The sequence below is a fragment of the Pongo pygmaeus genome, chromosome 4, assembly GCF_028885625.2.
Source record: "Pongo pygmaeus isolate AG05252 chromosome 4, NHGRI_mPonPyg2-v2.0_pri, whole genome shotgun sequence".
Classification (NCBI taxonomy): domain Eukaryota; kingdom Metazoa; phylum Chordata; class Mammalia; order Primates; family Hominidae; genus Pongo; species Pongo pygmaeus.
This window is the reverse complement of record NC_072377.2, coordinates 185,493,864-185,519,948: the sequence shown is the minus strand read 5'-3', so window position 1 is coordinate 185,519,948 and position 26,085 is coordinate 185,493,864. Positions and strand designations below refer to the sequence as shown.

At 50.5% G+C, this 26,085-nt stretch overlaps 1 protein-coding gene across 6 annotated transcripts; it reads left to right on the top strand.

Annotated features, from left to right (window-relative positions):
• Positions 1-1,816: 1,816 nt before the first annotated feature.
• On the top strand, positions 1,817-24,792 carry MGAT1 (alpha-1,3-mannosyl-glycoprotein 2-beta-N-acetylglucosaminyltransferase). Of its 6 annotated transcripts, none has more exons than XM_054486955.2 (3): positions 1,817-4,847; positions 6,208-6,636; positions 22,254-24,792. In XM_054486955.2, the coding sequence occupies exon 3, from the start codon at positions 22,379-22,381 to the stop codon at positions 23,714-23,716; it is 1,338 nt and encodes a 445-aa protein (XP_054342930.1). In that variant the 5' UTR covers positions 1,817-4,847; positions 6,208-6,636; positions 22,254-22,378; the 3' UTR covers positions 23,717-24,792. The 6 variants fall into 6 exon arrangements, with proteins under 6 accessions (XP_054342930.1, XP_054342928.1, XP_054342929.1 ...); XM_054486953.2 differs by lacking the exon at positions 1,817-4,847 and adding an exon at positions 5,121-5,239; XM_054486954.2 differs by lacking the exon at positions 1,817-4,847 and adding an exon at positions 5,393-5,647.
• Positions 24,793-26,085: the final 1,293 nt, after the last annotated feature.

The window sequence follows — 26,085 nt, the reverse complement described above, 5'->3', positions numbered from 1 at the left end:
AGGGAATTGGACACGTGGGCCTGGAGCACAGAGAAGGGACTTGAGCGTGCATACTTGGGTGTTGCCATGGTTCCAATGTTCTCTCCAAAACTTATGTTGAAACTTAATCCCCAAAGTGGCAGCATGGAGAGGTGGGGCCTTTAAGAGGTGATTGGATCATGAAGGCTCTATTCCCACTAATGAATGGATTCATCATGGGAGAACTGGCAGCTTTATAAGAGAGGAAGAGAGACCTGCGCTAGCACCTTAGCACGCTCAGCCCCCTTGCCATGTCATGCCCTGAACCCCTCAGGACTCTGCAGAGTTGCCACCATCAAGAGGGCTCTCACCAAATGCAGCCCCTCAGCTTTGGACTTCTCAGCCTCCAGAGCTGTAAGAAATAAATTCCCTTTCCTTATAAATTACCCAGTTTCAGATATTCCTTGTTTTTAATTTTTAAATTTTTTTTTTATTTTTTGAGACAGAGTCTCACTCTGTCGCCTAGGCTGGAGTGCAGTGGCGCAATCTCAGCTCACTGCAACTGCCGCCCCCCGGGTTCAAGCGATTCTCCTGCCTCAGCCTCCAGAGTAGCTGGGATTACAGGCACCTGCCACCACGCCTGGCTAATTTTTATATTTTTAGTAGAGACACGGTTTCACCATCTTGGTCAGGCTGGTCTTCAACTCCTGACCTCATGACCCACCCGCCTCAGCCTCCCAAAGCGCTGAGATTACAAGCGTGAGCCACTGCACCTGACTCCCGTTTCAGATATTCTGTTATAAGCAATAGAAACAGACTAAGTATCTTTGACATGGAGTGGATACTGGAAGCCATGTGACTTCTGTGGGATCATCTCGAAAGAAAGTGTAAAATGAGAGACACAAGGGCCCGGGAAAGAGCCCTAGGGAACTCCGCATTTGTACAGCAAGTACTGGGTAAAGGGAGAAAAGGGAGAAGCCTGCTAGGATGCTGAGGAGGAGCAGCCAGAGGAGAGGGAACCCAGGAGAGCATGCTGGTGTGGGAGTCAGGAGAAGTGTGTCAGAAGAAGGGAGCTGTTGACAATGTCAGAAGCTGCCAAGAGGCACAATAAGATTGAGGGAACAAGTGAGTGTGGTTGTTTCTTTATGGGCCAGAATTTTAAATACCAAGATGAAAGGGCACCTAACAAATAGCAAATACACAAACTAACTTTTGTACCTACCAGACTTCAGACTAAAATCGGTACAAAGAATACTCGCCAGGGTAAGGAGAAGTCCAGGAAATTACAAGAAATTCTAGTTTCTGAAATGAATTACAATGATCATCTGAACAAACAGTGTGAAAAAATATACACCTGAAAAAATGTGTGAAAATGGCCAACAAAACATTGAAAATCAGGGTTACTGGGGAAGACTTTTACCACCAGTTATTAAAATTTACTATCAGCTGTATTGACTGGAACAGCTGCCAGAATAGGTAATTCAACAGCCAGGATGGGAAGCCCTGATACATGAGTTTGGTGGGGACTGTAGGTAGCCCCTCTGGCTACCTCCTTTCTAGTTGAATAGGTTACATATCTAACTCCCTTGCAATGAGGTTCACCCACTCAGGTGCCCTTGAGTTAGACTTGAAAGGCAGAAGAGAGCGGAGGCCATTTTCCTGCTGCTTCTGATGGAGATGCGAGGCTTCCATAGGAAAGAGGGGTCCACCAGTGTAAAGAGCCCAACAACCATATTCTCCAGATGCTCAGTCCCTCTTGGCCACCCCAAACCAAATGACAGTCCGAGAGACCCTGCCCATGGAGACTCCACCTGCTGGTCCTCCAGGTAGAGTAACTGATAACAAAAATCTCTAGCTTACTCCTCAGTGTTTATTCTGAAGGCAGAGCATGTACAGCAAGACCAGACTTTTGGCCCAGCTAGTGGTGACTACTGCAATGTCAAAAGAGCACATAAACAGACTTAAAAAGCAAATGACAAACTGGGAAAATTGCTGTAACATAGGTAACAAAGGGCTGATATTCTATAAAGAGTTCTTGCAAATGAATAAGACAAAGATGAATCCAAGTGGGCAAAAGATATGCGTAGGCAATCTGCAAAAGTGATGCATAAAAACAGGTTCAACATTACTAGCAATTAGTGGAATAAAACTTAAAACAACAATGCAAAACCATTGTTCTATCATATTAACAAAGATGACAAAAAATGGTGTGACAGTGCAGGGTGTGGAGAAAAGTTGGTGTCAAAGCTGTGCCATCTTTCTATATGTCTTTCATATTAATCAAATGCCTTCAACAATGAGCACACCTTTTGACACGAGTTCCCAGATTTTATCCTAAAAAAAAAAAAAAAATGACGTGCACACAGATTTAGCTACAAGTAATATTGCAAAAGTGAAAAGTTGAAAACAACCCAATGTACAAAAATAGGGGAGATAATTATGGTACATTTGTATAATAGTATGCCACTTGGTCATTAAAAATGCCATAGAAGTATACTTTTCATAGGCTTATTTCTAGCTGCTGGTTTTACAGGTGGTTTTTGCTTTTTTATTTTATCATTTATATTTTCCTGTAATTATTGCACATTTTTTAATAATAATTTTTTAAAACTGGCAATTATATGGTGAAAAGGAGAGAAGGGCATTAGTAAATTCTGAAGCAACTGAAATTAAATTGTAACTGCTCATTAATAAATAAACATCATTACATACTAACATTTACCTTAAATAAACTAGATTTCATTTTGCTACTATGGAAGGAAAGACCTAAAAAACCAATTGACTCGAATTATAGAAAATAAAGTTACAATTCAGGAATACCTCTTTGAACTGTGAAATTTGTACCTGTTATGTATGTGTGTCTGTGTGTGTGCGCCTGTGTGTGTGTGCGTGTGTATAAAAAATATTTGGAAAGATATCCACTAGTTTAAAAGTGGTTCCTTTCAGCAGGGTGGGATGAGAGGGGGACAGGAGACAAATTTTTGTTTACACAACTCTGTATGACTTGTTATAACAAGCACGAAAAATCGAAGGTCACTTAAGTAAAAATGGTTATAATTATGAAAATACTTATGGTATGATTAGAAATCATAATGCAAAATACGTATACTGTGCTTATAACTATGTTCATATATTTCCATGTGAGAGAAGCCTGAAGGGGAATACTCTACGATGAAAGTAGTTTTTCAAGTTCATTCATTGGTTCATTTATTCCACAAATGTGTGCTGAGCTGCTACTATGGGCCAAGCAACTGTTGCAGCCACCGGGATATAGCAGGCAATCAAAAATCAAATGTGCCTCCACTCAGGGAACTTAAATTCTAGTAGTGGGAGATAGACAATACACGGTAAACACAGCGAGTATTTTAGGAAGTGGTGAGTGTCGTGGGAAAAGTGGAGCCGGCCAAGGGAGACTAGCAGTGCTCTGGGTCAGGGGCAGGTTTAGATAGGTTGGTCAGGAAAGGCCTCACTGAGGTGACATGGGAGGAAAGACTTGAAAAAGCTGAAGGGTTCAGTCCTGGAAATGCCTGGAAGGGGAGTTTTACAAGTAGACAACAGCCGGTGCAGAGGCCAATGCAGCTAACAGGAAGGGGAGAGCAGGTCAGATAGCTAGGCAGGACAGTGGGTTGTCCGGCTCTGCGGCCATCGTAAGGACTTTGGCGTTTTATTTCAAGTAAACTGAGGAGCCGCTGTGCAGTTTGGAGCACAGAAACGACAGGATCCCTGTGGCTGCTGTATGGAAACCCAGCGACTGGGAGGGTAGGGAGGGCAGCGAGACCGAGGTGTTCAGGTTAGAGATGAAGGGGGGTGTGGACATGTTGAGGTGTTGCATCCTAGACACAGATTGAAGGTAGGGTCAACAGGATTTCTAGTCAGATTGTGTAGAGGGGGTGAGAGAGGGTCTTATTTTCTTCTTCCTTGCAATAATATATTCCAAGCAATATAAGTAAGCAATATAAATTTTTTCCTTTAAGAAAATTCCAAGTATTATATCGTTCCAAATAAAAAAAATCATTTCAAGAGTCCTGACGCAGCAACCATTACATTCCCAGTAATGGAAATGTTAAGTCAGTCCGTGCTCCGGAGAAATCCCGACAGAACACAGGCCAGGAGACCGGGCCTAGATTCCGGTTTCGAACAGGGCAAAAACGGAGGCTGCAAATCCATCCCCAGTCCGGCAAGATTCTCGAACATGTCGGCAGAGGGCTGCATAGGAACTTCAAAAACGAGTAGCGGCTCCCTTGAATTCAGCGTGAGGGGGAAACCGCGGGGAGATTTGGAACTCAGGAGTCCCACGTCTGAAGGAGCGGGAGGCTGCTTCCGAGGAGCCCGGCGCACGACGGGAAGGGCCGCGCCGGCCAGGCCGCCCTCCTCCCGGCAGCCTCGGGCAGGCCGTTCCCGCGCCGGCGACGGCAGGCCCGGCCGCAGGTACCAACGGCACCTGTCAGTGGGCAGCGCGGGCGCACCCTGCGAGGGCCCTGCCTCGTCAAGAGAGGCAGCGAGAAACAACAGCGATGAACGAAACAAAACCTTCCTCCTCTACTGCTACACGGAGCTCGCGTCCGAGGAAGCGGGAACACACAGGCCCGGGTGCTTTCCGAAAGGCTTCTCGCCAGGACCCGCGACCAGTGTTGGGGAAGGGGGGCTCCCCCCCTTTTTAAGAAGCCAGGTCAAGCGGGCCGTTGCCGGGCGACCTTTGGGCGGAGGGAGAGAGCGAGCAGGGCTGCACCGCACAGGTTCCGCCCCTACTTCAGCGTCCTCGCCCCGCCCAAGCTCCGCCCAGCACCACAAGGGCTAACCCCCCGCGACGCATGCGTGCTTCTTCCCGCGCGGCTCCACCTGCCGCGCGCTTCCGCAGCTGGCCAGTCTCTTCTGCCCCTCCCCCTCCTGTACGGCCGCTACTCTGCGCCCATCTTCGTTCTCACAACCTGGTTCTGCCCACACCTGTTCTTCAGCCCTGTGAACAGTGGCTGTAGAACAATCTCAGGCCCTGCAGACCCACCTCCCTCGCTCCCGTGGTGGCGGTGGTGACGGGCTGGGGACGTGGGGTAGAAAAATGGGCGGGATGTGGGAGGCCGCGTTGCCGGGGCCCACTTCCGGAGTACGGGCGGAAGTGGCTGCGGTGGATGGTGGGAGGGGGGAAGGAGTGCGAGGGGAGGGCCGGGCCGCTGGGGGTCGAGGGGGTGGGGCCTGGGCCGGCGCTGGGGATCGGGCCTGGGACCTGGATTGCGACCCGGGGCGGGCCGCGGCTCCTAGCCGAGACGGGGCGGGCGGGAACCAGGTAACGACCCGGCGCAGTTAGAGCGAGGGTCGTCCGCAGGGCGGACGGGTGGGGGTTGGAGTCCAGGAAGGGTCGCAGTGTCACCCCCTTCTCTTGTGAACACGGGGCACGGGGTTCCGGGGAGAAGGGTGGGAGGAGTTAAATTCTTGGAGGGGGTGGAGGTCATGTGGACGCCACGCCCCTACAGGAAGGAAAGGAGAGAGTGTGTGTGGATGGATGTGTTTAGAGAGAGATAGAGAGAGTGGATGGATGTGTGTTTACGAATAAACTTGGAGGGGAGGTCGCAACAGGGGTGGGTTTCCGGGCTGAGAAATGGGAACACTGTGGGGCTGCTGCAAGCAGGACTTGGGCCTTAAACATTCCAGGAGAGTGTTCTCGGGAGTAGCCCCTGGAAGGACTTTAACAGAGGTTGGGAGTTACATTTCTGGCACAGTTTTGCAAGCAGAGGGGGAGCTTAGTTAAAGGAGCAAAGAATGCATGTGGAAGATGCCAACATCTCGTCTGGAAAGGATTTATTAACTAGTTGAAGAGGGCTGGTGGATTAAAACACTTAGCACCCTAAGAAGCTTGGGAGATTCGATTATTATGTTGCGCTTTAGACAGGAGGGCAGGAGAAAGGGCGTTCTTTTCTCGATTTCTTAGAAGACAGTCTCCGGTTACTTTTCTGTGGTGAGAATGGGTACGATCCATCTTTTATCCTGAATCATGTATGTTTGTACATATATGTAATATGTTTATATTATATGTGTTTATATATATAAACACACTATTGATGAGGTGACTGTGTTCTGGCGTGTGATACGTGAGTTAAGTAGGCGCTTTGTATAACCTTGCGGAGTGTTTAACGAAGGTGTTTTGATGATAGAGCCTAGTATGGACTCTTAGGTGGGGAGTGGAAACTAGAAGGTTTTAGGACTCTATTTGGGTATCTAGATTAGAGAGTGTTATAATGTTTAAATGTTCTGCAGGTTAACACAGAAATCTGCCTCCTGGGCCATGCCGCTTCTAAGGCCTGTTTCTTCTCATGAGCCCCAGCACAAGACAGATGGGCCAGTTCTCACAGTGGATAACTTCCCCTGCCTGAGCAAGAGATGGGATAGTATCTGGGATCTATCCATCACCAGACTCTGAACTTAATAAGGCAGCTGAATGAAGGGAGGTAACGGACCCCTGAGAGGGGCGCTGAAGTCTGCAGTGGGGGGGGAGGGGCCTGGACACACCCCTTCCCCCCCAGACTCCTCCCCGTCAGGGTTAGCTCAGCCATGGACTTTGGACCTGGATAAGAAGAGAGAAACTGCACTTTGGTGGATCTGATTTGGGATTCTCAGTTTTGAAAATGGAGTGCTGAATGGGGATTTGATGATCTCCTGGGGAGCAACTGAGACAAGAGAAGAAAGGTAAGGCTCCTGTCTCATTTCCCATTTAATGTCTTGCTGCGCCTGTGCAGAAGGTGTTGAGCTGGCGAGTTCGCGGAGGCTACTATTCAGGAAATCTTATCCAGATGGGTACACTGGAAGCTACACCTCTCCATTACTCTGTCCGGGTATAGACTTGTTCCCAACCTCCCCTTACCCAAGCTGGATGAGTGCCTTGTAAGGGATTGTGAAAATGGCAGTTGTGAGGTTAGGCCAAGGAGAACATGAAAATAATTGAGGCTTCTGAAGGGAGGTTGGATTAGATTACCTTTAAAGGCCCGTCCAACACCGAGATAATAGGATTCCAAGTCAGTCTGAGTTAAGACTGGAATGGATTACCTAGGCAGAGGCAGCTGCTCTGTTTTGGGGAGCTAACTGAAAAGGACTGCTGGTGGGGGGAGAAGGCGGGAATGGTCTAGATAACCTCCTAAATTGTCTCCCTTCCTCCTTCTCTAAGGGGAGCTTAGCCCATGAAAGCTCGGGAAAAGAGCAGAGGAACAGTACACAGGTTTGGGAGTCAGGAAGGAGTGCTTGTGTTCTAGCTTTGACTTTTTTAGTCAGTGTACAACCCAACACAGGCCATGTTCTCTTCACCTACAAAATGGGGGAAAACTAACTTTCCAGGTCCCTTACAAGTTGTTACAAGGAGCAAATGAAACAAGGATTTTGAAAAGTATCCAGGGCCGTGTACATAGGAAACAATAACATTGATATTGCTCCATGTGCCTTAAAAGCACAGAAACAACTCTGACTTAAGAGTTCTGTTTTCTTATTGAAATAGTATGCTGGCAAAAGCCTAAGAAGATGTCCTTAGTTAAAAGCCTGCCCCTGAATTTGTTTCATCATCTTGTTGGTAAACAGTACTTGGGATCATCAAGTTGTAGAACAGGTGAATGGATCCACGGAGAACTTGGATTGAAGGAGTCTTGCAGATACTGCATTGGCCCTTAAGTCTCTCCAGTCCAATTTCAGTGTGCCCCTTTGAGGTAGCTGATTAAAGAGGGGGTGGAGGGATGCTTAAGCCTTGAGGGCAAGTGTCTGGCTAGGCGTTGGTACTGCATTTCTTGGAGTGAGTGGTGGTCTTTACCTTCCTGTCCCATATGCTAGTTATGTCTCCAGCTCTTTAATATGACTTTTTTTCCAGACTGACATCTCTTCGCCCTTTGTATTTTCTCAGGCTGTATTCCGTATAAAAGCAGCCCTGTTTGTCTTTATCTTCTCACTTCCTGTCTGCTCCCTCCTTCAATTCCAGTTTACCTGTGCCAAGATGCCTGCTTTTCCCAGGGACAACACACAGCAGAAAGGAGGGGTAGAGCACAGTGTTGGGAATTTTGAGAGATAGTAGGGTATGGTGGCCTGGGCAAAGGGCAGGAAGCCTGGCTTCTGGCATGTCTCTGCCTCTCCCTAGCTCAGTAACACCTAGGCCTCACATGTTCCTTGAGGATGGGTGACAGTGAGGTCATCTGCAAATTGAAAATCCTGTACTTATGCCTTACTTTCCGTGTTAAATTTTTTTCTTCCACTGCCTTCCCCAGTCTTTCCTTTTTTGCCATAGGAGTTTTCCTCACTCCCTCCAGCGGCCTGAGAGGTGGGCGGTGGCCCAGGTGGAGCTGCTGCTCCCGAGCTGTTCTTTCTCCTCTGGTCTGGTGCCTGGGGCAGCCCCTTTGAGGCCAGGCTGCTCCTTTATAAGGTGTGGGTCTCAAGGTGGGTGTGCCACCTTCCGCAGCTTCACCCAGCAAGTTTCTGTTGCCAATCTTTGCTTAGACACAGGGGTCACAGTGATCCCTCGGGGATACGTGATGCCACGGTGCCTCCTCAGCCATCTCTGGGATCCCAGGTACCAGGGAGTTGCGTATTTGCATAGTGCTTCTATCACGTGATCCACTCAATCTGTTTTGTCTGTTTTCCCTTACCACTTTGCTGTGAGGAGAACAGAGCAGGGATTCTTTTCCCAGTTTGAGGGGAAGCTACGGAAGCCCTGAGTGGGAAGGGTTTGCCTAAGGGTGGAGCGGTAGGCACTGAAATCGCTTCCCAGTGCTGTGCTGTTTCCACAGCATCTGACCTGACAAGGCCATCTGGGTTCTGCTGCAAACCTCCAGGGAGAGAAGCTCTGTGCCCTGCCAGACAGCCTCTCTGGTAGAACGTTTCCTTCTTAGAGTGAGCAAGCATTCCTCTCCCTGACCTTCCCACCTTCCTGCCCTGCATCTGACCCTTCCATGAGACAGTCCTTTCAAGACAACCATTGGCTTTTTCACAGGGGCACCAGGATGCCAGGGCATAGCACTCAGCAGGTGTCAGGCTACTTAGCCAGGAGCAGTGATAGACTAAACCAGACTGTGTGTGTGTATTCTTTTTTTTTTTTTTTTTTTTGAGACGGAGTCTTGCTCTTTCACCAGGCTAGAGTGCAGTGGTGCGATCTCGGCTCACTGCAACCTCCACCTCCTGGGTTCAAGCTATTCCCCTGCCTCAGCCTTCCAAGTAGCTGGGACTACAGGCACGCGCCACCACGCCCGGCTAATTTTTTGTATTTTAGTAGAGACGAGGTTTCACCATGTTGACCAGGATGGTTTCAATCTCCTGACCTTGTGATCTGTCTGCCTTAGCTTCCCAAAGTGCTGGGATTATAGGCATGAACTACGGTGCCCGGCCATGTGTGTATTGTAACTCAATTATTTATATCCTTCTTTATTCCAAAAGGAATTGTAGGTGGCTAACCAAAAGTTACATTTGACAGACATTGTTTAGTGATTATTACGTTAATCTTTCCTCTTTGACCTGGATGAGATGAATTTCTGGGTCTCCATTGTGGGGTGAGGGAGAGGGGCAAGCAGAGATATTGGGAGGCAGGGAGAAGGGAAACAAAACACTGATTTAAAAAATTTGCCTTTACTTTTTTTTTTTTTTTGAGATGGAATCTCACTGTCACCCAGGCTGGAGTGCAATGGCGTGGTCTCTGCTCACTGCAACCTCAGCCTCCCAGGTTCAAGCAATTCTCCTGCCTCAGCCTCCCGAGTAGCTGGGACTACAGGTGCATGCCACCACACTTGGCTAATTTTTGTATTTTTAGTAGAGACGATGTTTCACTATGTTGGCCAGGCTGGTCTCGAACTCCTGACCTCGTGATCCGCCTGCCTTGGCCTCCTAAAGTGCTGGGATTACAGGCGTGAGCCACCACGCCCGGCCTGCTTTTACTTTCGCTGATGTTTTCAAGCCAAAATATGTTTTAATTTAAGGGCATGAATTCTTTCCAGATTGTAAAAAATGTCAGGGATCTTGGACATGGTTTATGGGAGGGCAATTTCCTGGAACAGTTTTCCTTCCTTTTCATCTTTTCAGTTCTCTTTTGTTGGTGGTGGAGTAGGCAGGAGAGAGTGTTGTTCCCCCTAATTCTGGTCTAATCTTGTGACTGTTTATCCTCCTGTTTTTTCCTTTTGCACATAATCCAATCCCAGGCCCACCCCCAGAATCATGGCCCCTTGTTTCTATCCTTCTTACCCCAATCACCGCTCCCCATGTAACCTCTATCAAGAGCTCAGAGCCTCTTTTCCCCAGGTCAGTTTGGCACTCATTTACCCTGGTTTCTTGCCTCTCAGACCAAGTGCTTGCTTTTGCCTCCATGAAGCCCATTCTGATTCCCTAACCAGGCCCTTTCTTTTTGGGATGGTCTCTTGCAGTCACTGAATTTCTCCTTTTGGATCTTCCTGTGAGCCTTGGGATTTAAACCAAGGGTGGTAGAAATGGGGTGTGCGTTACAGTGCAGGAACAGCCGCCGTCCTGTTTCCCCTTCACCTGCCTTAGATGGAGAAGTATCAGGGTCAGTGGTGGGAATCTGACCTTCCCCCACCTTTCAGCACCCCCTGATGTCTGTCCTTTCTCCTGGAAGGTGATTTTGGCTCCTCATGTCTTGGATCTACAAACCAGTGTTTCCCAGCCTTTTCACTTTTAGGAAACAATTGTTTTTTCCTTTGCGCCTTGACACCTAGTGTGAGTGTGCAGAGCCCGCAGGCCCCTGACTCCTTCATTAGGCAAACATAGGGCAGAGGTGACAGACACTGGCCTTTGACTGGCATATCCGCCTGGGCTCGAGGCTCCTGCCGCAGTGCGCGCAGTCAGCTAAAGTGGAAGCCACGGGCTTCCCGCACATCGCACACTGCACACGGTGGCCTCGGTGGGCCTGTGCTTCTCCCACACCGCCTCCAGGTCTGGGCTCTGGCCACTTCCGCGGAGGCTTCACGGCAGCGCCTGAGAGGACACAGAGCCCTCTCAGAGCACTGGCGCTGGAGGATGTGTGCGGGGGTGTTGGGGGGGCGCACAGGAGTGCCCGGTCTAAAACCTGGCCATGCTCCCCACCAGGTCTTGTGGCTTCCAGCACGTTGGCACTTACCCTGAGCCTCAAACTAGTTATCTGTAGAATGGGGATGATAACGCCCACTCCGCAGAGCTGCTGAGGCTTGAAGGAGAGGCCGAGGGAGGGTTTGGCCCCTGAGGCCCCTCACCATGCCTGGTGACCCCTTAGCAGTTTTGATTTAGGTCCTCGCCTCCACGCAGGGACCTGCAGGGTGCGCCTGGCCCTTTGTTTCTCTAGAACCCTGCACGATTCGTGGTTTCATGTAGAAACAAGTTAGTGAGCAGTCAGTAACCACAGGCCGCAGAGTTCCGGGCTGCTCCGTGCTCTGGAACACCGGGGAGGGGTTGTCGTCAGGGGCGTGGGTCCTGATCACATGGCAGCAGCCCTTCTTGGGGAAGTCAGCTACCCAGCAGCCAGTAGTCCTCGGCTACCCACCCTCACCACCTGGGGTCCCATGGTGAGAGAGGTGGGTGGGCATCAGGCTTCTGCAGAGGGCTAGGCCAGAGGGAGCTGGGGGAGGGAGTGGGGCTGGCTCCTGGCTTGCACCGTCCTCGTGGAATCCAGGCCTCAGACCTGATCGCTGGCGAAACTGGCTCTGTGCGCTGGAGCCCCTGGTCTTCTGCGTCTTTCCTCCTCCCTGCCAGACTTTGCTCCTGGCTCAGCGACAGGTATTTGCTATGGAAGAGCTGTCCCTCCCTCCCCTCGGTGGGCCTGGGTCCACCTCCACCTCCTCTTCAGGTCCGCACCTTCCTCCCCTTTAAAACACCAGCCAGGCGCAGACCTGTTCTAAGCTTTCCATGGTGCTCCCGCCAAAGCTTGTGACCGAGTCCTTCCCGCCTAGGGCTGGTGGGCCTACCCTGCTGGCAGGTCTCTCTTTGCTTTCTTTACTCAGAACTGACGCTCTCATTCCCCACCCACAAAGGAAAAACAAAAGGGAAGAAGCCACAGCTGGCCCTGGCTTGCTTTGGCACAGGTGTTTCCCCCCGGCCCCGCGTCGGGCACCCTGGTTCCTGTTCTGTCCCTGCCCCACGCGCCCCTGGGGCCCCCAGCCGGGCTCCTCAGCCTCCCCCGGGTTGGGGTGGGGGGAATGGCTCCCAGCCCTTGGCCTAGGGTTTGGTGAACGCCTTTCCCGGACTGCGGGCCCACTTCAGGCGCGGCTCCAGGCTGGGCAGCTGCGCTGGAGGGCCGAGGGCAGGGGTGGGGTCGGGCGTCCACCCTCAGGGTTGCGCCAGGGAGCCGGAAAGCCGACTCCCGAAGTTGGGGGCCTGGGAAAACTTGGGTCCTGGGTTGACTGAGAAGCGGCGGGGAAAGGAGGCGGGCCAGGAGGAGGGGGCCTGGCGGACGCCGGCCGGGGGGCGGGGCGCGGTGGGGCGGTCGGTCCCGCCCCTCAGTCCGCCCCGCCCCGCCCCTCAGTCCGCCCCGCCCCGCCTGCCGGGGAAGGGCCACGTTGCCCGCCCGGCCGTCCGGCCCCGGCGCGCCGCAGGAAGGGCTGGCGAGTCGAAAGGCGAGGCGGCCGCGGAAGCGCCTGGGACGCGCCTGGGCACCGGGCTCGCTCCCTGCGCCCCGGGGCAGGCCAAGTTCGGGGCCAGGACCTCGGGAGGACCTGGTGAGTAGGGGTCCGGGGACGGAGGTCAGACCGGGGGAGGCCTCGCGGGCGCCGAGAGGGAGCCCCAGGGACGTCTGGTCGCCCGAAAGCCCCGGTGCCCGTGAGTGCTAGCGAGAGGGGGGCTTGGCTGGGGAGCCGCCCGGGCCGACCCGGTGCCAGCTGCGCGTTAGTCCCTTCCCGAGCCGAGAGGTTGGAACTCCGCCTTCTGCTTTCGGAATCCCGGGCCTCCAGCTGTTAGAGGAAGGGCGGGCTCCGCGGACTGGGGAGGATGTTGTGAAACTCGGCCCAGGGCGTCCGTGCGTGCGGGGCAGGGAGGGGGTGGGATTGCCCGAGAGGGTTTGCGGAGCGGGATTGAGGAGTGGGCTTTCCCCCCTAACCTCACTCCAGCATCCTTTCCCCAAGTTAATAGAGGTTGATTCTCCCCAGCAGAAAGGAAATGTTGATTCAGTGTTGAAATATATATGATAAATTGGCAAGAAAACTTTTCTTCCTGTTTGCTAACGTGTGTGGAGTAGAGAGCCCTGGGACGTGCGGTGCCCGCGTCTGATAAACTCTGAAGTAGAGGGGACCGTGGCTGGCCGGCTCCGTCTCCCGCAAGGCTGAAGCTTCACTTTGGTTAACCCTTGCTGCTGTAGTGGGTCTACCGTTTTGTTTTAGAACATCGCTGGCTGAGATGTTGCCCAGCTTTATTTTCAGTCATTTACAATATTTTTTCAGGCCATGTAGCCTTTGCTCTTACATGCTCACATCATCCAGGGTCTGCCTTCCATCAGGAATCACTGCGTCCTGGTCCTTCCCAATTCTGGGGACCATTGAGCTCACCCATATCCCTGCTTCTGTGTCTCATTCTCACTGTTAGAAGCACTGCAGTATGCCTGACCTCAGTGGCCTGTGTAACAAGGGAAACGCATTACTGTTTGGGGCAGTAGGGCAATTGTCACTATCCTCAGTATCCAGGCACTGGGACCTTGTGATGAACCAAATCAACCCTGTCACCTTATAGATGAGAGAACTAGGGTACAAGTGGATCAAGTGACTTGTCCAAAGTTGCCTGGCTTTTTGGCTGGATCGCCTGAATCCTAGGCCTCATGCCTTTTGTGGCACTTGTATTTATCTCTTCTTTTCCAGGATGAGTAACCTGCATCCCTTCCCTCCTAGGTCTTATTCTCTCAGCTCTTGAATTATTTAGTGTATCTTCTGTAACTACCTTTCTTTTTTTTCCATCCTGAAATTATGGGCCTGGTACATGATACAGGAGTCCAGCCAAGGTCTAAGAACGAACATGAAAGCAGTTCAGTTAGAGTTCCATTACCTGCGACATGTCTATATTTTCTGGAATTTTTACGTAGTGCTTTTTAACATTAAGCAAAGCAGAGATAGAAGAGAAAATCTGTTACCATTTCTTCCACTTCTATACTTAATTTTACAGCTAAATATAACTTCTCGCTTATTGCTCATGATTGGAAGTTGACTATCTGGTGTTCACTTGCTGTTTAAGAAACATTTTTTGCCAGATAAAGGAAGTAGGCTGGAGAATACCATGGCATCAGAGTGTTAGAAAAGATCTCACAGCTCCTAGGCAGTCCTTCAAATGATTCAGAAACTGAGTGAGCCCCATAGGGGTAGGTAGCACCTACCCAGAGCCACCTGGGTTTTGGCTGAAGGGTTTTGTACTGAAAAGACTCACTTCTCAGCTCCCACCATGGTGCAGATGTCTTTGTACCTGGTGGTGTGGATTGGCTGTGTCACCTCCCTAAAGGAGTTGTGAAAACTCTAGAAAATCAAAGCAAGTTTTGAGTCTTTGCCTTGCATGCCAGTCTCATAAATGACATCATTAGGAACTCAGGTCAGGATTAAGGACAGTTGTTCTATGTAAAAAGGAAGGTGTAGCAGATTGTATTTTCCCTCAAGGGCCTCACCCATAAGTATCCCCTTCCACATGTAGTTATAGTTTGACATTGTCCACTTCCCAACTAGTGGTGGGGTTTATGATTCTCTCCCCTTGAATGTCGATAGGGACTTGTGGTTCCCTTGACCAGTGAGTAAGACAGACCTGATCCAAGGCTGAATCAGGAACAGGATACACCTTCACCTGGCTTGCCCGCTTTCTTCAAACACTCACCTTTGGAATGCAGCCACCACTTCAGAACATTTCCAGGCCACATAGAGGAGTTCTAGCAAGCACTCCTGCTAATAAGGTCTCAGCTGCTGCCAACATCATCCTACAGACATGTGAGAGAATGTGAGAGCCTCTAGGGGCGTCTAGCCCTCAGCTTTTGAGTCTTTCAGCAAGGCCTCAGGCACGGTGGAGCAGAGACACGTCATTTCCTCTGTGCTGCACTGTCCACAATTCTGACCAATAGAAACTGTGAGGAGTAAGTGATAACTATTGTTTTAAGCCACTAAATGTCAAGGTAATTTATTATGCAGGAGTAGATACCTACTAAGGAAGGAGACATGAGTGGAGACAGGGCCTCAGTATTTGGACTTGGAGCTGAGCACGGAGGGCAGGGAGGTCACTTGCCCTGCTTGTCAAGATTATCTAGATTCTGTTTCTCTCATTGCTTCAGGTACTGATGGCTGCATAATGAGTCACCCCAGAACTTAGTGGCTTACAGCAACAGAATCATTTTATTAACGTCTCAGCTATGTGGTTCTTGCTTGTGGTCTTTCACACGGTTGCAGTCAGGTATGGCTGGGGCTGGGATAATCTGGAGGGCCGTCTCCTGTGTCTAGCGGTTGATGCTGGCTGTCAGCTGGGACCTTAGCTGGGGTTGTCAGTTGGAATACCTATAGGGGTCCTGTCCATGTAGCAGGGTCCTGTCCATATAGCAGGGTCCTAGGAGTAAGCATCTTAAGAGGACCAGGTGGAAACTACTGCCTTTTATGAGTTAGTCTTACAAGTCACATAGCGTCTCTTCTTCCCAGAACCAAAGGGAGGGAACATAGACCCTCAGCTCTGGAGGCAGGAGTGTCTTTATCACTTGTAAGAAGAGCATATGGAATGGGATATGTGCGGTCATCTCTGGAAAATGTCACACTTCACTTTCTTGCTGCTGCTTTGGCCATCTTTCTCCCTGATTTCGGTAATAGTGCAAGCAGTCTTCCATCTAGCCCACTTGAACCTCGTACATGTGCCAAGCACTGTGCTGGGCACAGAGGTCATGGAGTCTTTTTTCCTAAGGAGGAAGGTGGGAGTCAGGTAAGTGTGGCCACAGATTCTGTTACGGCGTGGAGAGAGTGCTGTGGGAGTGTAGTCACAGGGAGGCCTGGCTCTGTCCGTGATGTTACAGAAGGAGTCACCTGAAGTGGCCTGAAAGGATGTGTGGGTGGCTGGCAGGTGGTGCCGTGGGTCAAATTTCAGGATGAGGGACCAGCTGGAGCAAAGACACAGCAGTGTCCATGTATGCTTGTTGGGGAAAAAGCAGCCTGCTGAGGCCAGAGTGCAGGATCCATGGGGCTAGTGGTTGGAGGTAAGGTTGAAAAAGGATATTTCAGACAGTCTGTCTGAAGGGCTTTGTATGTCATCATAATGAGTTTGAGTTTTAGTTTGTGGGTAGTGCAGCCTCTGATGGTTTTTAAAGCAAGTTAATGTCGTGACCAGGCGTGCTTGTCAGGAAGGATGTGCTGTTGCTGTTGGGAAGGTTTGTGAGAGGGAAGCAAGATTAGTGACAGGTAGACCAGCTGGGAAACTACATCAAGAGTTCAGACTTAAAACAGTATTTCCTACGAAGGAATGAGTTCAGGTTAAAGGGCTGAAGGGCTTGACATGGGATGCCAGCAGTCAATGAGTAACTTTGTACTTCCATTTTCATAGTTTTGAAGTTCTTGGGCCTAGATGTATTTCAGAATTGAGAATTTTTTGGATTTTGAAAAGATGATCTGGTGAATTTACTCTGTAGTGGAAGATCAGAAGCAGCATGGCATAAGCCACCATGTTTATTTCTGTAGCAAAATGTATGAATAGCCACAGCAGGAGAGATAAAAGACTATAAATAGCCCCATATTAGATCAGATCAGATTTTACCAAATGAGGTTGGATGAGGTTTTACTGCCAAATGAGTTTAGAAAACTTCTGTGTTGTAGTGCTTCTTGGATTTGGCAGTTGCAGTTGAGGAACTGTGGATGTTTTTAGATCCCAGGCACATCTGCTGAATGTTGAGGGCCCTAGCACAGCGGCTTGGCAGTGCTGGTGGAGCCAATCCCTGTCTTCATGTAGCTTGCAGCTGAGGGGGCCTGAGAGAAGTTGAGCAAGTGGTTGCACTTGTTGCTGTTGGTGAAGGGTAGGTGGACCTTACATGGTCCCAGCATCAAGGAAGGCATCTTGGCAGAGACACGAATCAGAGTGTGCCAGGTGAAGAAGATAGGGAAGAGCAGAGCTGGCACATGGGCACATGCAAAGACCCCGACGGTAGGGTTGGCTGTTGGGGTACCAGACAGGAGTGTGGCAGAGTGGAACAAAGGAAATGGGGAGAAAGGAGTGAAATAGCGGCCAATATTTACGTTGTCATGCCGGGCACCGTTCTAAATGCCTAACATGGCCCATCTCATCCGATCTTCACAGCAGCCCAGTTTGAATCTCAGAAATGTGACAAAACGTAGGGTGATGCCTCTGGGCTGTCTGACTTGCCTTTGTTGCTGCTGCACTCTCCGGATGGTGGCCGGAGCAGGCCTGAGCAGTGCTTCCTGGAGAAGCAGGTCACCGCTGCTGGCCAAGGTCTGGGCTTGATCATCCTTTTGGGCACAGCCAGCTGTGAGAGGGTGTATGGCTCCTGGTTCATGTGTGTGCACACAGCACTAACTTCCAGGCAGAGCTGAGGATCCTATCCCAGGAATTACGTGGATAAACAGTAGGAAAATAGCACTGGGGCCCAGGATGAGCCCATGCGAAGAAGCAGGTGGGCTGGAAATAGGGGTGTCACGTACTCTTATGGCAACAGGAGCAAGTTTGAAGCACAGGGCTGTGGGGTGGAGAACAAGGGTCCAGGGATTAAGGTGGAGGTCAGGGCTGGGCCGGGGCAGCTTTTCCTGTGGGCTCTGCAGCCATTCCATATGTGTGCAGACTTGCCAAGTAAAAACTCAGTCAGAAGATTGCTTTGATCTGCATGGCTTAGAAGGGTGGGGCAGGAGGTCCTAAGCATCAGGTAGTGGGTGTGGGCCACCAACTTCTGATGTCTGGAGAAGAGTGAAAAGGCATCTAAAGGGTGCAGAAGTAATCTCAAGGGTCCCAGGAGGCTTTGCCATAAGGGCCTGCAGGTCATTGATGAGTCAGGGACGGGCTCTCCCTCTGGCCCCCTTTTCTTTTTTTTTTTTTTTTTTTGTTGGGGTATGGAGTCTTGCTTTGTCATCCAGGCTGGAAGGCAGTGGCGCCATCTCAGCTCACTGCAACCTCTGCCTCCCAGGTTCAAGGGATTCTCCTGTCTCAGCCTTCTGAGTAGCTGGGATTACAGGCACACACCACCACACCTGGCTAATTTTTGTAGTTTTATTTTAGTAGAGATGGAGTTTTGCCATGTTGGCCAGGCTCCTGACCTCAGGTGATCCGCCTGCCTTGGCATCCCAAAGCGCTGGGATTACAGGCTTGAGCCACCAAGCCCAGTGGGGCCCCGCCCTTCTAAGCCATGCAGGGCAGCACTTCATTGAATAGAATTCAGTCCCTCTTCTCTATCCCCATCCTGTTATATAAAGTCTTTTTCTTGCACAGTCATTTAGGAGGTGGGAAGTTGGGAGACAGGAAATCCTGGCCATTAGATTGGAGGGAAAGTTCCAACATGGACAACATCCTGAGGGGAGAGCGAAGAAGAAACTGAAACTCTTATGGGCCCAGTGGCTCACACCTGTAATCCCAGCACTTTGGGAGGCTGAGGAGGGTGGATCACTTGAGGTCAGGAGTTCGACACCAGCCTGGCCAAATGGTGAAACCCCGTCTCTATTAAAAATACAAAACTCTCTATTAAAAATACAAAACTTAGCTGGGCGTGGTGGCAGGCACCTGTAATCCCAGATACTCTGGAGGCTGAGGCAAGAGAGTCGCTTGAGCCTGGGAGGCAGAGGTTGCAGTGACCTGAGATCATGCCACTGTACTCCAGCCTGGGCAACAGACAGAGTGAGACTCTGTCTCAAGAAAAAAAAGAAACTGAAACTCTTCTGTGCATCACTCTTTTCTTCCACATAAAGTTTCTTAAAAATCAAATATGGGGATATGGCCCACAGCTCTGAGTAGCTTCATCCATCTGTATGGCCCCAGCTGGGCACAGCAGTAAGGCCAGCTGAAACGATGTTTGCCCTGAATTCCTCAGTCACTTGATGACACGTATCTAACTGATATATAATATATGAGCCCTGATAGAACAGAATTTAATTGTACAGTTACATGGAAATGGACTTGAGGTTTCTGAGAAGACTGATGTCCTGGAGTGGTGGGGGTGGTTGGTTTCTAGGAAGAAGACAAGTGGTGGTGAGTGCTGGCAGGGGCTGGGGAAGTCTCCCCAGGAGGGAGACAGAACCTATGTCTCCTTAGAGGCCCTTCAGGATCAGCCCTTTTATGCCAGATCTGCCGGTTTGAGAGCCCAGAGCCTCAGAGATTAGATCTGAGGCCCAAGGTTTTGGCCAGGATTAGAGAGTAGGCTGTGAGGCAGAGGGTAACTGGCAGAGCTGTTGGCGTAAGAGGGTGCGTGCCTGAAGCTTTGGGGTGTGAAGGGTAGACCTTCACAGGTGAGTCAAGGAGTTATGGTCTGGAATGGCAGCTGGCTGGGAACTGGGGAGTGTTTCAGATCCTTTCAAGTAATGTGGTCTGGTAGAGCTTGGAGGATTGGTGGGACCATGCCTTTTTCTCATTGGTTTGTGTCCTGGTTCCTTCCCAGAGCCTGGCAGAGAGCAGGTGTGTGATACATGTTGTCAAGTGACTGACCGAGGAATTCAGGGCAAACAGATCATCTCAATTTGCCTTGCTGATGTGCCCAGCTGGGGTTACACTGATGGATGAAGCTATTCAGAGCTATGGGCAATATCTACATATTCGATTGTCAAGAAACTTCATGTGGAAATAGCTTCAAACTTACACAAATTGCAAGAATAAAAAGTAGTATAAGGAATTCGTACACACTCTCTTTACTCAGATTCACCTGTTAATATTTTGCTCCATTTGCTCTCTATGTATGCAGAGTACATTTTTGTTCTGAACCATTTGAGAAGTTGCATCTATCCTGGCCCTCTACTTCTAAATACTTCAGTGTGTATTACCTAAGAATTGGAATTAATCAGTTATGACTGATACTTTAACCTACTGTCCATATTTCAGCTTTGTCATTTTACCCAATAACGTCTTTTAAAAAAAGTTTTTTGAGGTTTCATTGACATACAATTGATATAAATATGTGCAATAAACTGCATATAAAGTGTACAATTTGATGTTTTGACATATGTGTGTGTGTATATATATGTGTGTGTGTGTGTGTGTGTATATATATACATATATATATACCTGTAAAAGTATCACCACAATCAAGATAATAAACATATCCACCCTTCCAGAAGCTTCCTAATGCCCATGTGTAGTAACTACCCCACTGCCCTTCTCTGCCTCCATCCCCAGGCAACAACTGATCTGCTTTCTGTAATATAGATTAGTTTCTATTTTTGGCAGTTTTATGTCAGTGGAATCATAGTGTATGTGCTCTTTTTTGTTTTTCCCAAAAAGACCCATATTGTGTAATTATTTGGAGATTGTGTTGTGTTTGTCAGTGGTTTATTCAGTTTTATTGCTGAATATTATTCCATTCTGTGAGTAAACCACAATTTGTTTATCTGTATTTCCCTGTTGATGGGCCTTTGGGTTATTTCCAGTTTTGAGTGATTATGAATAAAGTTACCATCAACACTCCTGTGTAGGTTTTTGTAAGGACATGGCTGAAAGTAGAAAGGAAGTGGGGCTTGCAGGAGAGACTGGGCTTGGTTATAACAGCTTTATCCCTGGGGAACTAGCTCACTCACCAGAGGACGTTAGGAGGGATCTGCCCCCCTTGTGATCCAAACACCTGCCACTGGACCCCAGCTCCGGCGCCGCCACACGGGGTCAAATCCCCACATGTGCTTCAGAGAACAAACCATATTCAAGCTATAGCGTAGCTGCGCAATTATTATAACACTGTTAGTAAGACCATCTTGGCTTGGGAATTTTAAGTAGCACCTTTATTACATATTAGATTTCTTTGTGTAATGAGTCTGTTTCTGGAGTTTAAATTCTATTTTACTGGATGGTCTGTTTATTTATGTACCAGTACCACACAGTTGTAATTACGGAGGTTTTGTAGTTTGCTATATAAAATAAAAAAAAATTTTTTTGAGACAGAGTCTCATTCTTTTGCCCAGGCTGGAGTGCAGTGGCACAATCCAATCACAGCTCACTACAGCCTCAGCCTCCCAGACTCAGGTGATCCCATCTCAGCCTCCTAAGTAGCTGGGACCACGGGTGTGTGCCACCATGCCCAGCTTTTTTTTTTTTTTTTTTTTTAATTATTACTTGTAGAGACAGGGTCTCCCTGTGCTGCCCAGGCTATTCTTGAACTCCTGGGCTCAAGTGATCCTCCTGTGTTGGCCTCCCAAAGTGCTGGGATTGCAGGTAGGAGCTACTGCACCTGGCCAGTATGCAGTATTTTAATATCTGGTAGGGCTGAGTCCCTCCTCACAACTTATTTTTATTGTTTTCCTAGTTTTCCATGTGAACTTTATTGTCAGTTCGTCTAGCTCCATAAAAAGGTATTTTTATTGGGATTTTTGATGATGCTGAAATGTCCTGACCAAGAACAAGGGATATTCAAATGTTCTTTTGTGTCTTTCAGGAATGATAGTTTTGTTCACAAAAGTTTTGAATGTTTAAGTTTATTTAAGTTTATTTCTAAATATTTTCTCATTTCTCTGGCTTTTGTAAGTAGGGTTTTCTCATCCATGTTTTCTTCTCATGAGTTTATTTGTGGATATGAAGGCTATCCATTTGTATATGTTGATTTTTATATTCCACTTCCTAGCTCAGTTCATTATTGATTCTTTTTGAGTTTTCCAGGCATATTGTCACAAGTAAAGATGATAGAAATAGTTTGCTTCCTTTCCACTTCTGCTTTGAATTGTTTTTTTCTTGGTTCATTTGCATTGGCCGCTTCCTCCAGCAAAATGTTAAATAACACTGGAGATAATGGGCAGCTTCGTTTTGCTCCTGACATTCGTGGGGTGCCTCTGGTGCTTCCCTGTTAGGTAAGGGGTTAACTGTAGCCCTGAGGTGTGATATTTGATTTTAAAAATCAGTCATCTTGTGGCGGTTAGGTTAGAGGAATGCTAGGCAGATGCTGCCAGTCCTTGCCCCTCCCCTCCTCCTTCCCACCTGGAGGGGAAATGAAATCTGACAGGTAGAAAGAGGGGAGTTGGGGTTCTTTTTTTTCTCTCTCTCCACCAGCATCACCTTCTGCCTCTCCCTCAAAAATATGTTGCTGGGTCAGCATATATGTTGACTCCCTAGAGAGCTCTGGAGTCAACCTCCTGGCCTTCCTCCACCCTCACTCTTGGCCTTTTCCTGCCCCCATTTCCTCTACCTGTGGGGCATGGAGCCACGAGCCTTTGTGTGACGGTTTGCTTTCTCTCTCCCGTCTTTAGGTGCATGGCTGCTTCCTAATCCCATAGTCCAGAGGAAGCATCCCTAGGACTGCGGGCGAGGGAGCCGGGCAAGCCCAGGGCAGCCTTGAACCCTCCCCGGCCTGCCCTCCCCGGTGGGGGCCAGGATGCTGAAGAAGCAGTCTGCAGGGCTTGTGCTGTGGGGCGCTATCCTCTTTGTAGCCTGGAATGCCCTGCTGCTCCTCTTCTTCTGGACACGCCCAGCACCTGGCAGGCCACCCTCAGTCAGCGCTCTCGATGACGACCCTGCCAGCCTCACCCGGGAAGTGATTCGCCTGGCCCAAGACGCCGAGGTGGAGCTGGAGCGGCAGCGTGGGCTGCTGCAGCAGATCGGGGATGCCCTGTGGAGCCAGCGGGGGAGGGTGCCCACCCCGGCCCTTCCCGCCCAGCCGCGTGTGCCTGCGACCCCAGCGCCGGCGGTGATTCCCATCCTGGTCATTGCCTGTGACCGCAGCACTGTTCGGCGCTGCCTGGACAAGCTGCTGCAATATCGGCCCTCGGCTGAGCTCTTCCCCATCATCGTTAGCCAGGACTGTGGGCACGAGGAGACAGCCCAGGCCATCGCCTCCTACGGCAGCGCGGTCACGCACATCCGGCAGCCCGACCTGAGCAGCATCGCGGTGCCGCCCGACCACCGCAAGTTCCAGGGCTACTACAAGATCGCGCGCCACTACCGCTGGGCGCTGGGCCAGGTCTTCCAGCGGTTTCGCTTCCCCGCGGCCGTGGTGGTGGAGGATGACCTGGAGGTGGCACCGGACTTCTTCGAGTACTTTCAGGCCACCTATCCGCTGCTGAAGGCCGACCCTTCCCTCTGGTGCGTCTCGGCCTGGAATGACAACGGCAAGGAGCAGATGGTGGACGCCAGCAAGCCTGAGCTGCTCTACCGCACCGACTTTTTTCCTGGCCTGGGCTGGCTGCTGTTGGCCGAGCTCTGGGCTGAGCTGGAGCCCAAGTGGCCAAAGGCCTTCTGGGACGACTGGATGCGGCGGCCGGAGCAGCGGAAGGGGCGGGCTTGCATACGCCCTGAAATCTCAAGAACGATGACCTTTGGCCGCAAGGGTGTGAGCCACGGGCAGTTCTTCGACCAGCACCTCAAGTTTATCAAGCTGAACCAGCAGTTTGTGCACTTCACCCAGCTGGACCTGTCTTACCTGCAGCGGGAGGCCTATGACCGAGATTTCCTCGCACGCGTCTATGGTGCTCCCCAGCTGCAGGTGGAGAAAGTGAGGACCAATGACCGGAAGGAGCTGGGGGAGGTGCGGGTGCAGTATACGGGCAGGGACAGCTTCAAGGCCTTCGCCAAGGCTCTGGGTGTCATGGATGACCTTAAGTCGGGCGTTCCGAGAGCTGGCTACCGGGGTATTGTCACCTTCCAGTTCCGGGGCCGCCGTGTCCACCTGGCGCCCCCACCGACGTGGGAGGGCTATGATCCTAGCTGGAATTAGCACCTGCCTGTCCTTCCTGGGCCCCTCCTTGCCACATCATGAGCTGAGGTGGGACCACAGTCCCCAGGCTGCATCGGCCTGCCTGTGTTTCCCTCTTAGGTGCATTTATCTTTTTGATTTTTCCGAGTGGCATTTAAGTGCACAAATGATAACGAGAGGATTATTCTCCCGTTCTCAAGGGAGTCAGATCAGGGGAACTATTCTAGGGTATGTTGCGGGGTATTAAGCAGGAAACCACTGTGTGGTAGGGAGGCACTGGGCTTGTTGGGGCCAGAAATGTCCACGTCCTGAGCTTTCTCCTGGAGCATGTGCAGAGAGTTTGGCAACGTTCGCTCTCTTGACCAGACCCCTTCTCCCTTCCAGCCAGGGCACGAGCCCTCCTTCTATACCTGCTCCCCTTCCCCCAGTGGGGACTGGGTTATGGGAGAAGGGGACATATTTGTGGCCAAAATGATACTAACCAAAGGGGCTTCCTTGTCAGGGCCTGGTGGAGTTGGTGGGTCATCGGGCCCACTGCCTCCTGCCTTTCTCTCCTGTCTGACCCCCACTTAGCCCTTCTCTTCTTGCAGCCTAGCAGTTTATAGTTCTGAGATGGAAAGTTGAAGGGGGCAAGCAAGACCTCTCCTCAGCCCATGCCCAGCTGTCGGGAGAGAGGTGCAGGGAGGAAGGCCTTGTGCTGGGACAACCCCTCTCTTGCCTTACCTCAGGGAGGGACTATGCCGTGACCCCTCCTTTCTGAAAATCAGTGCCCTCCCTGTTGCTCTAGGAGGCTCTGCTGGCTTGGTAGAAGACAGAATTCGATCTGCCTGTCCCTTTTTCCCCTGGGGTTTGACGCACAGGCTTCTCTCAGCATGAGGTGGAGCAATAGACCAGTGACCAGGACACCTCTGGCCCAGTGCTGCCCAGCCTCCCCGCCCACTCCCAGGTGCCCCGTGTCCTCACAGGCCAGGACGCCGTGGCAGGATGCAGAGGACTTGGTGGATTTTTGTTTCTTGCCTGACCTCAGTTTCATGAAAGAAAGTGGAAGCTACAGAATTATTTTCTAAAATAAAGTAAAGGCTGAATTGTCTGAAAAATATTTATGTGTGTGTGTCCTGGAAAAGGAGGTGGCAGGTGGGGAAAGAAAGGAAAAGGGAGAATGAAGAGTTAAGGAGAGGGCTAGACGGGTGGGAGGAAGCAAAGTTGAGGAAAGAAAGCAGATGAGTGGGAGAGAAGAGCCAGGGACAGCCCAGGGGAGAGAAGAGCCAGGGACAGCCCAAGGGATGGGGGCCAGGTGGGAAAGGAAGTCCAGGCTATAAGGTGGAGAGGAGCCCCAGGCTGTGCTCCTGCTGATCATCCTGTAGAGCCAGGAGGCCGCAGCGGGAAAGCTGGTGAGTGTCTCCTGCTTCTGCCTCCTGCTGGCTGGGCAGGCCTGGTCTGGGGAAGAATCAGGTCCTCTGATCAGGGCGGTCCCTGAGTGGTGCTTTGTGCCCAGTGCCCGCTGCTGGCCCAGGCAGTGCTTACTGAGTGCCCTTTATGATGGGCCAGGGAGCCTCAGGGTACACAGCTGATACCGGGGTTGGCCTCACAGTGGCGCTTGGACTCCCAAACGCAACCCTAGTGAGAGTGCCTGTTTTGCTAATACCCAGAACACACAGACAAACTGTTACCTCTGCATATCACATGCAACATTCTGAGAGTTTCTGTTCTCCACTAATTCATTTAAAAGAACAAAACGCAGCCAGGCACAGTGGCTCACACGTGTAATCCCAGCACTTTGGGAGGCTGAGGCGGACGGATCACGAAGTCAGGAGTTCGGGACCATCCTGGCCAACATGGTGAAACCTAAAAATACTCTACTAAAAATAGAAAAATTTGCTGGGCGTGGTGGCACACGCCTGTAATCCCAGCTACTCAGGAGGCTGAGGCTGGAGAATCACTTGAACCTGGGAGGCAGAGGTTGCAGTAATCCAAGATCACACCACTGCACTCCAGCCTGGGCGACAGAGCAAGACTCTGTCTCCGAAAAACAAAAAACAAAACGCTTTTTGTGACCCACAAACTTGATTTCATGAGTGGGTTTGAAAACCCTGGGCTAGGCCAGGCGCGGTGGCTCACGCCTGTAATCCCAGTACTTTGGGAGGCTGAGGTGGGTGGATCACTTCAGGAGTTTGAGACCAGCCTGGCTAACATGGTGAAACCCCATCTCTACTAAAAATATAAAAATTAGCTGGGTGTGGTGGCACATGCCTGTAATTCCAGCTACTTGGGAGGCTGAGGCAGGAGAATTGCTTGAACCTGGGACGGGGAGGTTGCAGTGACCTGAGATCGCGCCACTGCACTCCAGCCTGGGCGGTAAGAGCAAAACTCCGTCTCAAAACAAAAACCCT

Bases quoted from the DNA above. Each gene is read 5' to 3' on its own strand.
- MGAT1 (XM_054486955.2), top strand. From the start codon at position 22,379: ATGCTGAAGAAGCAGTCTGCAGGGCTTGTGCTGTGGGGCGCTATCCTC.